This window comes from Prinia subflava, chromosome 3 (genome assembly GCF_021018805.1).
Source record: "Prinia subflava isolate CZ2003 ecotype Zambia chromosome 3, Cam_Psub_1.2, whole genome shotgun sequence".
Lineage (NCBI taxonomy): Eukaryota > Metazoa > Chordata > Aves > Passeriformes > Cisticolidae > Prinia > Prinia subflava.
Genome location: NC_086249.1, coordinates 40,656,957 through 40,673,681, shown reverse-complemented (window position 1 = coordinate 40,673,681; position 16,725 = coordinate 40,656,957). Strand labels below are relative to the sequence as shown.

The window sequence follows — 16,725 nt, the reverse complement described above, 5'->3', positions numbered from 1 at the left end:
ACATGCTGAAATAACAGAAGCCTTTGACAAAATCATGTCCGAGACAACTACTTCTATACAAGAATGCATGGATCTTTCTTTCCTTGGGGCTTCCTGCTTGGCAGGGCAGTGGAGATGACTCAGAACAAGGTGGAGTGTAGAAGACTCAGAGGTTACCTAACACTGACAGCCTTCAAGAATGATAACATCACTTCTTTGTACTAAAAATAGAATGAAAATGTAGTTTTTAACTTTACTGATAAATTAAAACATTGTTTTCAAGCATAATCACTAAACATTATGACTTTACACATTCAGATCAATTACTTCCAGTATGGCTTTGTTGTAAATAATTTATATTATGCAAATTTCAATTAAATTCTATTCACAAAAAATGCACTAAATTATTAAGATAATGGAAATTGCCACCTTCCTGTCCCTACCTAACTTTTCCTCCTGATCTATTCTGTTATTGCTTGAAAAGTGTCACTGCACAAAGAATGCATCAGTACCATCTCCTTGAAAGAAATTCAGACTGAAACCTGTTATGAAGCTCTGCAGGCAGAGGACAGGAGATGAATAAAACAGTACAGATATTACTTGAAATTCAGTTGGTTTTCTTATAATACATGATGTATATTCATTTACTGTCTGGTATCATTACAGTATTTATTTTCAAGTGTATTTTCCAAGTCCTATTTCTTTAAAATTCTGCAACCTCCAGTACACATACAAAAAAAAGAAAGAAAGAAAAAAGTAAAAAAACAGTCCAGGCATCTTAAATTGATAATGGAAAATTTGCACTGGAAAAAAGTAGTGGAGGGGTAAAAAAGGAACTACTAGACTTGGCATGTTAAGAATTTCTTTTAGTTTATATTGTATTTCTTTCCAAATAATCTTTTGCTTACAATTTTTAAATTTTTATTCATAATGTCTAGAATATGCCTTAAAATACCTTGTGATAATGCAGCATAGTTATTAAAAAGGAGTAGTGCTTCTCAGAGTTCTCTCACCCTTTCCACTAACTGCAAGGAAGTCTAAATTTGCATCATAAATTTTAAGTTTCTCAAAGAAGTGCAGTTACTGAATGGAGAGATACCTGGTGTAGTAATCATCCTACAATTCTCCTGGAACTACAGGTGCTACTGTGTCAATCAATTGCATCTTCATTGGACTTTTCTCTTCTCCATGTCTTAAACTGAGCTGAGATTTTTTGTTGCTGTTGTTGTACTGAACATTTAGTGAATTTTCCAGTCTGAGATGATATCTCAGCCTAACACCTCAATTCTTTGATCACTGCATTGTAATGAAAATCTTTTGAGACAGATGAATTTCTATTATACCAACTTTCTTCTTTCTAGACCCTTGAATACATTTGGTGGAAAATCTTGTATGGAGCTGAAAAAGTGCTAGCTTTCATCTGGAGAAGGAAATGGAAACTATAAAAATGTGTTTGCAATTCACAACACTCGTGTAACTTAGCTGAAGTTTGACCTCCATGTTGTGGAGTTACCTCCTAAAATCACCAATAACTTCTTATCCAAAAATCACTGATAACTTGCTTTACTTCATTTAAGAGGAAATATTCAAAACAAATTTTATATGATGTACGAAATGTTTTGTGGTGTGGTGTGTTTTTTTGTTTGTGTTTTTAGGTTTTTTTAAATGGCAGAAAACCATGTCCATTAAAAGCATGAGAAAGCAAGTACAACTGGGAAAACTGATTTCAAGACAAAGTCTCATGAATTTCTGAGGTGATTATACTCTTTTTAAGATCACAGAATTGTCCCTACCAGTCCCAGAAGAAGCTAGCTAAAGATATTGGAGTCTGAAAACCTTGTATTATTGTTTGGAATGAGAATCAGATCTAAGAATTCCGGTAACATTGTCTGTATACTTCTCTCACACTCACACAAGTACTACTGATAGAGGATAAATAAAATGTATTTTTGGTCTACTATTTCAATAAATTTGGGATCAATTTTAGGCTTCTGTAATTGGTCAGCCATTTTAAAAGTGGCTATTTCCCACAATAAGCAAGTTGCAGAATGACTGATGACATCCTCCTGGAAGGAAAATCTGCCAGTATGGGAATACTCCTGGCCTCTGGCCAAATCTCAGAAAGAAAAAGAATATGAAACTTTCATAACACTATTTACGTGAATGTGAATTTAATAAAACAAAAGTAATAGAAAGTTTTAGATTTTTTAGTTTCACAAGACTACAGACTCATTTTTCCTCTATTTTCTTGACTTGAAATAGTATGTTAATTTTTCTCCTTCTTGAAAACACACAGACCCATTACCCTTCTGATCACCTGTGGTAATTGCCCAATTTATCTTGAAAATGAAGTCAAGCATTCCCAGAGGAACATTTCATCAGTATCTTGGAAGAAAAAATAAAAAATCTACAATTGCAAAAACATTTATATTATTCAAACAACACTAGGGAAATGGCCAGGTTTATTTAGAAAATTAACCTTCATCATCTTGTAGAAATTCTGCATATCTTCTAATACAGATAGAAGGTATCTGCTACAAGATACACATATCTCCACAACTTGTAGAGTTTGCTTTCTGACTGAAAAAATATTTTTTTCAATTAGGAGATGATAAAATTATTATTAACAACATCTATGCTATTTATGGCAATTAATCCTAAACACCAGTCCACTTTTTGCTCAACCACTCTTTGATGTTAGAGATAGATAACTAATTTGAAGTCTTCCCAAAATCAATCAGTCAATCAATTTTTGCACATAGAGGAAAGTACTCCTCATATTGTCTTCATTACAGTGAATCCCCTGAAAACTAGGTTATATTTGTTATTAATGATGGGTTTCAGTAATGAGCTTCGTATCCTTTCTCAGCCTTTTAAGAAATATCAACTCACTCTGACTTTCTAGATATTTCCTCTTGATCTAAGACCCTTCTCAATTTTGCAGGCAGCTTTATAGAGAAGTCAGGGGAAGACACCTTGCCACACTAAATATGGAGAAGCTTATTCTTGCAGTGTTCTGATCCTGCCTGTTTTGCTATGAATCCAGAAGTTATTCAGATCAGCATCTCACTGATGAGTATTCTTTAATATTTCTTGAGAAAAGAACTCTGACAAGGACAAGCAAGAGAAAGGACCAGAAGTTCCTTGATAGCTCTGGTATAAGATAAAAAAGGACACATCCTGCTTATTACTGAAAGCAAAACACAGAATTAGTTTTCTGAATGTATGGGAAGATGTAAGGACACCTCACAGAATGATGAAGAAAGTAAAATTGCTCAACAAGTAGGGAAGAATATACTAATGGTTTCCATTTGAGAGTTAGATTATCAGAAGCAGATGGTCAAGAGATGAAGACAGATTAGGCTGGAAGACATTCCACACATGGACAATGCAAGAAAATTCTTGGATACTCCTTTAGGGTATATATATATTAAAAAAAAAAAGTAATGAAAAACTATCATCTTTTGGAAAATAGTTTTCCAGATCATTTACCAGATCTCCTTAAAGCAGGTGAGAAATGCTGAGGGGAGAAAAAAAAAAAAAAAAACCAACAAAAAACCACATAAATCCCTCTCCCCAGCAAACCACTTAATTTTAGAGAAAAAAAAAAAACCAAAACATATAAAGGGAAAAATTTTTGGCTTCTCCTGTAGCTTGTACTAGAGCTCATTTCGGAAATTACACTGTGTAAAACAAGCTATTTGTGTGTAGGCCATGTTGTGGATTATGAAGAGCCCAAAATCAACATTAAGATGTACTGCATAAGGACACAGTAGAAATATTGCTTCCATCTTGAGGGATCTTTATGAAGTCCACATAGGATAAGAATATTCTAGAAACTACTCACTTCACCTTCAAAGATTTTGGTTACTGAAGTTAAATTTCAGCCTGTGGTAAAATGTGAAGACACAAAGCCTTATTTTGGAGCAACATTTCTGACAATTTCAGAACTGTTCAGCATATGAAAATCTGTGGGGTTTTTTGTTCATTTTAACTTCTTGCTCTTGCTCTAACTTCTCCCATCAAATGCCAAATTCCTTTCTTGTATCTTGACTCTCACAGACGCAGCCTGTCTTTCCTAGAGCCACAGCTATCAAGCTGCCACCTGCAATAAGCTATGGGTTTCATGGCTACCCTAGAAGCATTATCAGTTCAAAATAACTTTTTTATTCAGAGCTAATTTTTGGTTTGATTGTGACTGTTTCCACCATTACATACACTGATTAAAGGGATCAGCAGCAATATGGAGCTAGAAAGGGAGAAGATACAATACAGCTGCAACTGTGATATTGGCCAGAGAGGAACCTAAACTGGCCACTAAAACTGTAGCCTAAGAGTATGATTCCATTAAATGCAGAGGTCTGAATTTAGAGCTTGCTGCCATGATAAAAACAAGTTGTGTTTGCTCTTTTTCCCCTCTATGCCCCCAGTTTTTCAATCCTGAATCATTTTCTTTGAGTAGCTCTGGTGGCTTTTGAAGAAGGCTCTTAGCTTAACCCACTAAACCAGGGAAGAAGTGTCTGAGCAGTTTTCAAAGGTCTTTGTGAGTTAGTCTTGTAAACACCAGCATAGGTATGAAAGTGGGGTTAGCAGAGAAGAAGCTGCAGGATAGAGGTAGTTTATCAGATACAGGACTTTGTTAGGATAAATGTTTTAAAGATATGCTGGAAAAAAAGGACTATTGAAACAATAAGTTTCTGTATGTTAGCTGTGCTCTCATTCCCCTCTATCAAATCAAATTTTAATTCAGACTTTTGCAGTGATATTATATGCAGTGATAACATATGCATTATATTATATTGTCTCCTATTTGCACTAGTACAAGAACAGAAATAGTGGATAATGCTACAGAACAAATGGGAAAACACAAGCAAAGGTAAAACACCCAACTTGTTTCGTGTTAAGGGAAAGAGAGTTTAAAAAATTATATCCTCATAGGAATTTGCATAACCAACCCTAATTTCATCACTGAAGTTATATCAAACTTAATTTCCTACGTAGATTAGGCTGCAGCATTTTTTTCCCTTATATTTAAGGGAAGCAATTATTACTTATCTTCAGCCTTTCCTATTGCAGTTGGTGTCAAAAAGACAAATAGCAAACACTTCTGTAACTGTTCTGCTATCACAGTTACTTTGAAAGGGCTATCACTTATTTAACAAAAATTATAGACTATGAGAACTCTAGGAATACCTCTGGAGGGAGGTCATGAAGTTGAATAATTAAAGTTGAGTCTAATATCGGCAGCAAGAGTAAACAGACAAGAAATATTACAAAAAAGGAAAACCTATAATGAAAAGTAAAAGATTTCTGCACAGCAGAACCTGACATTTCCTCCTTAAATTCATATATGAAGGCTTGAATACAGTATGTTTAGTATCAAGAATTGTGCACTGTACTTCTACTGTATGAATCGCACATTTCAGGGCTTCTTCTGGTGAACTGGAGGGACCAGACTCTTTTCTTTCTCCTCCCACCCCACCTTGGTTTCTGTGTTGAGCAATTGCCAGTTTCTGAAGAGCTATCCCATCCTTTGAGGCAGAATGTACATTTTGATGTGCTGGTGTCTACTGAAATGCCTGCAGTGCCTGGCTGATGAGTCTTTCTCCATTCTCAGAGATAAAACAAACACCAGATTTCCTCTCCAAGGATTCCCTTTGACTTTACACCAACCAGGAACATCTTTGGGGTATTTTTTTGGTTTTTTTCCATTTGTTTTTACACTTTTCCTTGGAGTGGGATTAATTTCTTGATATTGTTCTGATTTTTTTCTGCCACTTAAGACAATGAGGCATTTATCCTTGCAATAATTACATTTTTAAACAGATTGAGTAACAAGATGTCTTAAATAATAAGACAGTGTTTATTAAGAAAATAAATTTCCCTTGTTAATAGATAAGATACAGAAAAATACAAGTGGCATTAGATAAAACTCCTTTGGGACACAACTACTCAATTTCTTCAGAAGCTGTCTCTGCAAAGAGAAGAATCTACAAAAGATCTGGAAGCAATTAGAAACTATTGTAGTGTTTTGGTTAGGGGAAAAAAAAAGGAATATGAAGAAAAGTAATTGAAATCTAAATCTGATGTAAGAAGGAACTACACTGCAAAAATTGATGCATTATTCTCACACTGCACGGCTTATTGAAGAAATCTGCGGTTCCAACAGCAACACAGCTGTGACATGCTCACCTAGGCTGAGGGAACAAAGACCAGCTAATCAAGCACAGATCTTGTCAAAATGGATGAAGATGTGTTATGTTTATGTTAAAATAGACTAAACCCAAATAAAAATGTCTTTTCCAGGAAGAGTGAAAATCATTACATGTTTATTATCAATTACCTAGAAAAATCTTTTCAAGTACTTGGATGTGCAATTATGGTTTATATAAGAAATACAGAAAAGAAAGCCTATAAATTACCCTAAATTTTAACCTAGTGCAGTAAGTGTTACTGGGAAAAAAATATAACACAAGTTAAAGTACAAGAATGATTCTAAAACCACAGACTAGTACTTTTTCTTCTTCCCCTACAAACGAGGTACCATCCATACAGGAGTTCCTTTAAAACTTTAAATGTATTTTTCACAGAAACTCCAAATTCCTTTGGGAGAAAGGCTTGATTGCATATCCCTCAGAGCCTAAAAGGCTGCCCATATGAACTGAATTATCCATGACATGTACCTTCAGACATTTGTAATGTGATATTTCATGTAAATTTAGACCATACCTTGGATGTGAGCCGCTGGCAATGTTGATTTTATTCAGGAGCTCAGATAAGAAAAAAAATTCTGACATCCTTGCTAATCTGTAGTCGTTAACATGGAATTTCCAACATAAAAAGCATAAAAGCATCTAATTTGCTGTAGCAAATGAAAGGAAAACAAACTTTGCATTTCCCTTTCCTTTTCAATGTCTAAAGTTACTCTGTTCTGTGCAAACAAAATTGTACTTTTCAAAGGTTTTTATTATCGTCATCTATCTTTTGAGTGACACATTTCAAACTTGCCCACATAATCTGTAAAATGTCATTCAAATTGAATATGAAGCATTTAGCCATGTAAGGAAGAAAAGCCCTATTTACACTGGGATTATTAAAACCCCACAAAATATATACTTTATGCAGTCTTTCCAGTTCACATTAATTCATCATAAGGAAAAAGTCAGGTAGCACTATCTCTTCTTTATACAGAGATGAGTTATCCTCATTTGCTGTGGACAGCAGCACAGGAGTATAATCCTAATTCCAAGTTCTGCTAACATTAGGCTGGGTAATGATATTTGGCTCTCATTTCCTTCAAGCCATTTTATGTATTAGTATTTTCATACCATTTTTCTCATGTTTTCTTCTGACAGATAATTTTAAAACATAAATAGCAAAAAGAAAAACAAACAAAACCTCTTCCCTCGGGATGAACAGAAGTACAGACTGGTTTGTTTACGCATATAGGATAAACCACTGTATTCTGTGGAGACGCCACTGTTCAGAAGAATATTCCAGAGGTCAGGAAGGTGAGGGGGGAGGAGACTGCAATTTGCACCACTATGGCCCCCTGTTGACCAGTCCCTGTAGAAACAATTACCATGACTCCTCCAACACACACTACAGCATCAGCTCCTGGAGTACTTACTAAATGGACATCAGGAGACCAAATCTTCCTTATTTAGAAGATACGGAAATGACCTTGAAGTATCAGATGGGGTATAAAAACTAAAAGCGTGCTATTTCCCCAAGTAATTAGGTAGACGGAAAAGAGTTCTTCCAAGCAAACACTTGGAAGAAAATAAATAAATGTTTGAAGCTTCAAAATGATTAGGCTGTTCCCATTATTCCAGGTATAAAGTGAATCTTATTTTTAAAATACTTTGAAACAAAACCTAACATGTATAGTAGTCATAAAAATAACAAATTGATTTTTGCTGCATTTGTTACATAGCTTTACTGAGATGTCTAAAGAAAGAGCATTGCAGAAAGAGCTTAAATTTCTCTCTCTTCCTTTCAATCAATATTTGAGGCAAAGTTTCATCTCTAGGGCCCTTAATGGCAGGAATTCCTGGAGCCAGCAAATGAGTAATGTTAAACCTATGATTAGATGATGAGGCCATCAAAGACACTAGACCCTAATGCTACATTCCACTTTATTCCTGAGAACAGCAGTAAAACCAAAGGCTAGGGAAGAAAGGACTGTAAGTTATTCCTTCCCTCGAAAATATGTTTCAAGAGCTGCTAGAAATGAAAGAAAAAAGTTGTATGACATGAACACTGAGCTCAAAAGCCTTAATGGATCTTCTGGAATTTTCTTGGAACCCGGGACTTCACCATTAGGTAACAAATTTTTCGAGTGCCCTGCTAGAGAAGGTTTGAAGTTGAAATCCCACTGAGGATTCCTGCCAGGGATGTATTTTTCTTTTACTTTTCTCTAATTGATATCCCTCTAAAAGAGGAAGAAAAAAAAGGAAGAGGAAAAAAAATAAAAAAAAAGGAAAACAAGATTTAATGATTTCCTTATGACACACGCTTGAAGAAATGCAGCCTACAGACAGGCAAGGTAAGTTGGAACACTCTCACCCAAAACCAGTTGTAAATGCTTATTATTTTCAGATAGATTTCTCAAAAGTAGATCTGCATTTCAATTGTCCCTAGAAATGCCTTTGTTTACAGTATATTTTTGGTGTATGTTGTCAGTATGCAGTAATGAATATTTAAGAAAAGCTACAAATAAATAATTTCTTTGATTATTATATAATAAGTTAAGCTGGGCATTTTATACACAAACTTGTTTTGAGTTGAACTGGTATTAGAGTTCTGTGGGGAACCTGGTTAAGGAAATGTTATAATTTTTTAGAGAAGTATAAAAATTTGTAAAGTTATTTGGATCTGTTGGGAAATCATATTTTTCTTATATTCTGCAAAGCCAAAAAAGTTCTAAAACGTTTGCTGATAACTTCTTAATGGCAGTTTAAAATAAAGGGTATATACACAATATTAGTCAACAACACTTCTATCAAAACAAATAATATGAAAATTGAGATATAAATAATACAAACAGTATGATAAACTAGTTTAGCTTTCAATATTTTATTTCTGAAAGGATTTCAAAACATTAATTAATTTGGATTTCTGAGAAAATCATTACTGCTGTGTTAAAACCCCAATAATTAACCAGGGAATTTTTATATAGAAAGGTCCTGCTTCTGCCAGTTCTTGAGAACTACCTAATCCATGTTCCTCTGCTTTTTATATACTGACAGCTATGTAAAATATATGATGTTGTCATGTATATAACAAGTAATTAAGTCAGTACAAAGTAAAGTTTTAAAAAATTACTAACTCAAAGGGAGATTTCAACATAAAATTATGACCACTACATATTCTAAATAAGAACAGGCTTGAAGGAGAGCTCATATACAGAGGAAATGTGTAATGTATATCCATACACTTTTGGAACATAAATGCAAATATACCCCATATACCCTGCAAATATAGAAAAACTATAGAATGTATATCTAAAAAAAAAAAAAAAAGACAATTTATATATCACCAGAAGAAACTAATTTGTATCTACCAGATAAAATTCTTTGACTGGCAGTGATTACACAAGGAAATTAATACAATCAAAACCAGAGGATGTCTTACCTGTGAACAAAGCAGCATAACCAGTTCAACCACTGAAGTACTCGACTTCATACAAACAAGACCTACAATAAACAGTCAAAAATTAGTTTAAAAATGATGCTATTTTGATATTATAGCTCCAAAGTTCCGGAAATCCATAAACTATAAAAAATATGTATTTTTTATAACTCAAACCAACTGAAACAAGTTTCAAACATAATTAACTGAGAATTTAAATTTCAAGAATATTTAAAAGTTCATAAGAATCACCCAGAATAATCTAGACCAGCTCAGGACAGAATGTGTTCTAATTATTTTTGGCATTTAGCTTAGTTATTTAAATAAATAAACAAACAAACAAATAAATAAATGTTGGTATAATCCAAAGCCATTTAATGTATAATAATAATCATAAGTTAAGAGCTTTTGAATATTAAATCATGTAAATTCGTAAGAATAAAGTGATCAGTTAATAACATGTAAAGAATAAAGCCTCTGCTTAGACATTATTTTAATTTTCATCTGGTAATTGATTGTCCTGTAATTGAAAGCTTGAGTATTAATGAAAGAAGCATTCACGTGAAATCCTATTTTTATTAAAATCAAACTCCATAATTTTTAGGTCATATTTCTTATAACAAATCTTGAATTATTGTAGTCTAACTGCTACTCATTGTTTTGTACTTAATTTAAACAATAAACACCTAATAACATTGTCACTATTGCAAATACTCCTTTACAGCTTTGGAAATGTCAATTTACTCTCTGAGAGAGGGATGTCATATCTAAGTACTTTAAAGATGCATTGTAAGGACACTTACAGGAAATTTCATTTCTTTCTGTTAACTTTACATGTGCTAGCTTCTCTTATCTACCATATAGACATTGATATGCTTTAGGGCATAGAAACACTCTGGCTGTGTTATAAAAATGATAAATTTACAAATAAGCTTACAAGTAAGCTCTAAATAGGTGGCTGGAAAGCAAACTGGTGTGCTTTAAGAAGGTTTCTACAAAGAGTGATTAGAGACAAAAGCAGTGCTACACGATAGCACGTATATTTATTTGGGGTAGTGGATAAATACCCTTTTGTACCCATTTTGCTAACAACCCCATCCTTTTTGTACACTAACATAGAACAAGCTGTAAGAAGCCACTAGGCTTCCACTCTATCAGATATAGGGGCAGACAGTTAATGAAATAAGAGGCAGATGTGCAAAGCTCATTTAGGGAGACAATTGCTGTAATTGATCAGCTATTCTCATGCTCAAGTGCTAGAGGATCAGAAAGATTAACGAGATACTTATCACCTGCAGGCTACCTCCACTGTTTGGAAGCTGACAATGAAAATCCAAATAGAAGACTGAACTCCACAGCTAAACCAATGCAGGTAGGACAGACACATCAAATATTTCATCACAAATATTGTCTGGTTTATTATGAATTCACCTCTTCTGTAAAACCAACACCTCCTCCCCCAAAAAACACACAAAACCCCCCAAACAAACAAACAAACCCCTTCCTGTCACGCCCTCACTCATCATCTTTCAAAACCAGACCTCAGCGATACTAAAACATGACTAAGGTAAAATAATGTTCTTGGAAACCTATCCCCATACTACACTCTTCTAAATTTGTACATGTTCTTACTTCTGATTTTACATCAAAAGAACAAATGTATCCAAAATAAGCACCATGCACACTCATTATGAAAAAGAAACCAACTAAATTACATAAAAGTGCTTATGCATCAGCAGTAATGTCTTTGAAAATCTTCACCACAATTTCAAAAAGAAAACTTGATATAAAATACATACTTTGAAGAGAAACACATAATGAATATTTTCTGGTTTAATTGATTAGAAGTTCTTAATTTTCAAAGACAGTTGGGAATTCTTGTGCTACCTGTGCAGCTTCAAACAATATAAAAAGATTTCGGAGTGTGGACCAAAACAAACATGCCTAAAATGGCAAAAAGTTAGAATAAATACTCATGATTATTATTACTCCAGATAACAATGATGATCTAGTCCTAATAACACAAAGCTGCAGACATGACAAAACATGACTGGAGTCATAATTGCTTAGACCATGATTATCTATTTATAATAGGAATTTTGAATCACTCTATATAACTTTTAATTAACTTAATAATAATATAGTTCGAAGTGGTCATCTGACCTCAAACAGATATCTTTTCACTATTCCTCGGGACATTACTTGATAATTTTTATATATCACATCCAATCAACTGTAAGCTTGGATGTAGCATTCCAGCACTAGAAAGGAGAATCAAACTGATTTTGGTGAAACGTAGAAAAAGAAAAAGAAGGATATAGAACTGACATCTGGTTAGCACATCAGCAGGCCCCTTAGTTATAACCAGCTCTTTTAATTAAGTCATAACCAGCCTGCTGATGAAACAATCCATTGGAAACAGCCAGTAACTCCTCTCATAACCACTAGTATTAAAAGAAGCTGGTTTCCATGTTGAAAAGAAACAAATAATTATCTTAGAGAGTGTAGCACTTTTCTCATACGAAAATAGAGAGACAGGAAAGCCTCATTAAAGAAGGCCATGGTGTCAATGATGTTGGTCTCAGTCTACTGCAGAAATTAAATGTGCAACTCTCTACTTTTAAATAGGCAGAACTGGGAGTGGCCCAGACAGAAAATGGGGAATCCTGTGCACCTTGATGGTCAGCAAGAAGGAAATAGAAACAGAAATACTTTCTGTTCACCTTTAAGTACTCATATCATACATTCCTTGAAATAAAACAGAATACAAAATATGAAACATTCATAGCAGGGCCACCATTTTGCTTTATAAATTTCTTACTTATCAGCCCCCTAATCCTACTTCAGGGACTCCTCTCAGTCAAACCACAAGGGAACGTGTGTGCCCTTCGTTATATGCTCCATTTCCTCCATCCTAGCTGCCAAGGACTCTATTGTGCTTCTTCCCATTTTTGCTTCTTCCTGATTGAGCAGTTAAGATTTGAAATAAATAATAATTTTTCTTCCTGTTACGCGAAACACAATTAATCTTCAAAATCTACTGTCAGAGTTGTTGTGCAGTCAATAGAAGAGAATGATAAAAATAGATCAGACCTAATGGAGGACAGATCCATTTCTGTCTATTAGGAAAAACTGTCAGAATGCAATCTCTGGTTGCTTTATGAAGATCCCACATCATCAAAAGCTGCAGGAGCAAGTTTAGGAAGAACCACATTTCCCTGTCCTATTTAATCTTTCCTTCACAGACCAGAAAAAAAAGGTAATTTTACTACTCTCAGTTTCTAAATTTGCACCCTCCTCTCTTCTAGGAGCCCACATTGTGTGAACTGACTAATTTCTTTTGGCATAGCATAGGAACATTAAAAATTTCCCTCAGTGCACACTCTATATCCTGACAGACAAAAATTAAAAGACAGGTAGAAAAGTTCTCCTCCCATTTTTCAGACAGTACAGAAGACATAAATTGGTTGAGGTCTCCCCATAAAATTAAAAATAGAATTTGTAGTATGAATCAGAATGAACGTCAATTTTCCAATTGATTTTCTAAGTTTCAAATGTGCTAACAACTGTATTTTTTTTTCAGCCTTACCATTCTGCAGGGTTCAACAGAGTTTTTAGTGTGTGAAAAAATTTTATTTGTTTTAACATAATGAGGAAAAAAAAAAAAACCAAGCTTGGAAAAATAATGGCATCTCTGATTGAAAAGTGCACACAAATCTATTTTCAGTTCTCTTCCCCCTCCTTAACTCTAATGAGAAAAAGTATTTGCCTCTCAAACCAAAACTGTTGCCTGCATTCTTCAGCTGCAGATAAGTTCTTCCTATACCATCTGTATCAAATGCCATTAAGGAAGCTAATGTAATTACTAAAATACAAGTGGATATTTCCTGCATACAGCAAGGTTAAAAAGGTCACTGTTGAACTGAATGGAGTATGTGCTTTTTACATTTGCTGTTCTTAGTACTTTTCTTCATGGTCTATTCTCAGTCCATTAAATATAGCCATCAAAATGCAACAATTTGATGGCAACAGTGACCACATATATGGATGCAAAAACTGGGAGCATCAAGTGCATGACCTTGGCTAATCTGGAATAAATGATGTATGCCTGGCAATTATCTTGAAATGCTCTGGTTTACTTGAATTCTTTTTCAGTGTTCTGTTGGCCCAAAGATATGTTAATTATTTCTTTTCACTATGACTTATTAATGTCTAAAAAAAGATTAATTTCAACTATACTGTTTTAGTCATGCCTGTGGCATTAATGAAGTCATGGGTTCAAGACTTCAAATCACCATGCTGAACTAGTCAGTGTGAATTTCCATTTTGAAGAAATATAATGTAGGCTGATAAAAATCAATTTGAAAAAAAATCCTTATGAAATAAGATCATGGTTTTGAACTTCTTTTTATTATTATTAATACAATGTGTGTATGAGTCTAACTGAATACCACCACAATTTCATCTGGTATTTATCAAGGTTTGCCTGCATTTTCTTTCAATGATTTTACTTTGTGTCAACTTAAACCCTTATTGGAACTGGAATCAATTGTAGTACTAGCAAAAACAAAACCTAAATGTTTTTATAGCTCATGTTCAACTTAGAAAAAAAGATGCAATTAACAAAACTTTAAAGCCTGCAGAAATCTTTCACTCAATTATAGCTTCTGCCTATCTGAAAAATCTCAGGTATGGCTAGATAAAAAGTTTGAGAAAGTTTGATCCGTTTAACTCAGTTCACAGAGAAAAATTGGTCTTTAATACTCCTCTACAGCATGTCATCAAAACTATAGGAGCTTTGTATAGTACAAGACGCTTATGAAAAAATACACATATGCTATTAAATTCATTATTTTAGTAACATGCCAAAAGTGTGTAAATTGTACCTAATAATGAGCAAAAAAGACCTAATACTAGGCAAAAAAGAAAATCAGAAAACACTGCAATTCTTCTTTGTAACTTTTTTTTTTGGTAAGGTAAACTTTTTTTATATTTCCTAGTGATATAGTCTTCCATGTACCTTAAACAAAACTGTATTGTTTCAAATTGTTCATAATAATTATGGCTAATTCATACTGTGATATCTCTTCCCATAATCCTCAGAGTAGCCATGAGACAGAGTAGGAATTTTCTGCCAGTAATTTCCACTCACAAACTGGGTTTTCACTTTTGATAGACTATTCCCTTATACGTTGTTCAGCATTTGTTAGGAATGGCACAACAAAGTTTCAAGGACATTTCTCACTGGGCACAGAAACTAAAGCATGTTTTGGCTGTGAAACTACTAGGAAAAAAGTGATGGTGATATTTTGGTTGGAAATGTGAGTTTTCCTTAAAATTTATTTGTTCTTTCCAACCCTCTTTCTTCCGCCAGCAAAATCTGGCACATGATTTCTTGAAATAAATCCAATTTATAATCAAAGAAATAACCTTAGGACTCCTTTTTTGACCAAAAAAGTTATTTGGATAATTTAAATCTACATTATTACCTCTCTTTCATAGGCTGTTACTTAGAGAAAACTAGATTCAAATTACTGTTTTTCATGAATTATCAAGTTGCTGGGGAGTTCTCTACAGCTCTGAAAGGATAGAGTATGGAGAGAAAACAGGAGATTGGTGAAAAATTTGAAAGTAAATGCTAAATATGCAAAACTCAAATTGAAACAACAGATGTTCTTATTCCAAACCAAGCACTTATTGGAGGGGCTGGGGGAAGATATGTATTAAACAGAATGCAGTGTTGCAAGATTATACTCAAAATTTGTTTTAGAACCATACATATGTCACATATTTTGTAGGCATTTAAATTACACCAATGGTCTTAATTTACAAAAAGGAAAGGTTGGGAAATATTCAGGATTTGCAGAAAGTCTGCAGATGGAAATCACAGCTATGTTGCAAAATAACTGTAACTTTGCTTTTACTAGATGAAGGAAAACACTATTCCAAAGAAAGAAACTCAGTAAAATAACAAAGTCAGGGTTATGGATTTAACAATCCCTTCAGCAGCCTTGACTGACATTACCACCAACTCTAGGGACCATGAAGGATGGCTGTATTAGTACTCCAGACTATTCTTTGTATGGGCAAATCTCCTTTACGGAACAGAAGAGTGATACAGAAAAATACAGTGAATGTATTTTTTTAGTTGAATAAAACAGTTACAATTCTTAAAGGATTTTTTTTTTTGTTATGGTGAAAGACACCGCACAATACAAGCAATATTCTTTTTATCTGGTACCTGGAAATCTATGAGAGGGATCATCCAGGTTATCAAATGGAGTATCTTTAAAATTTCATCCTAAATCTTTAGAAGGGACATCTTAGGATAAACAGCTCAAATAAACAGTGATAGATCAACAAACCCCCCCAGATTTTAATCTGTCCAAACCCAACTCAAATGGGTCACACCCCTTTTAGTAAGATTTGTAGAATAAAACAGACCTTAATAATGGGACAATATTTAAAAGAGTAAGAATGGTATGTAATAGTTTCTTGAATTGTTTTATTAAAGTGAGAAAACCTAAACTTCTTCACCACTGCAGTTACTAAAAAAGGAATCTAAATATAGACTGGAAAAGATCCAGATGGAATCACAGAATGCCAAAAATCCTTGAGAATGTACCCACAGAGAGGGGATTTATTACAACACATACATGATTTAGTTTTTAAAATTACAGACTTTCGTGCAGTAAACCCATGAGCTGTAATGATATTGAAAAAACTGATGCTAGAGAGCCACACTTCTCTGAGGAGTCCAGCCTTATGCTAACCTGTGAATTTTCTGACAATTTTCCTTTTGTGTACTGGGATTCACAAATTCTCATTCATCAAATGAAAAAGAGACCACTTCATCTATAAAATAAAATCCACTACCACTGTTCAGTTTGATATATCATGGAAGATTTTCAGAACTACTTTAGTTTTTCATTTAATTCCTGTGGTAATTTTTTATTTGTCCAGTGCACCATTGGGATTTACTCAATATATGCATTTGTGTTTCACTGTCGTTCTCTTAAAACAGTACTTCTTCAGACAGAATTCTTTCCAAATATCTTCCAAATCTTTCCAAATAGTGTGGCATAGTTAAATAACTTGCTTATCCAACTTCTA

The 16,725-nt window shown here is 33.9% G+C and overlaps 1 protein-coding gene across 2 annotated transcripts in view; it reads right to left on the bottom strand.

The window, feature by feature from the left end:
- The window catches only part of NBEA (neurobeachin), a 458,593-nt gene that overhangs the window by 238,149 nt on the left and 203,719 nt on the right, over positions 1-16,725 (bottom strand). For both annotated transcript variants that reach the window (XM_063394796.1, XM_063394797.1), the window contains exon 35: positions 9,616-9,677. In XM_063394796.1, coding sequence (XP_063250866.1) covers positions 9,616-9,677 — 62 coding nt within the window. The remainder of the gene's footprint in view (positions 1-9,615; positions 9,678-16,725) is intronic.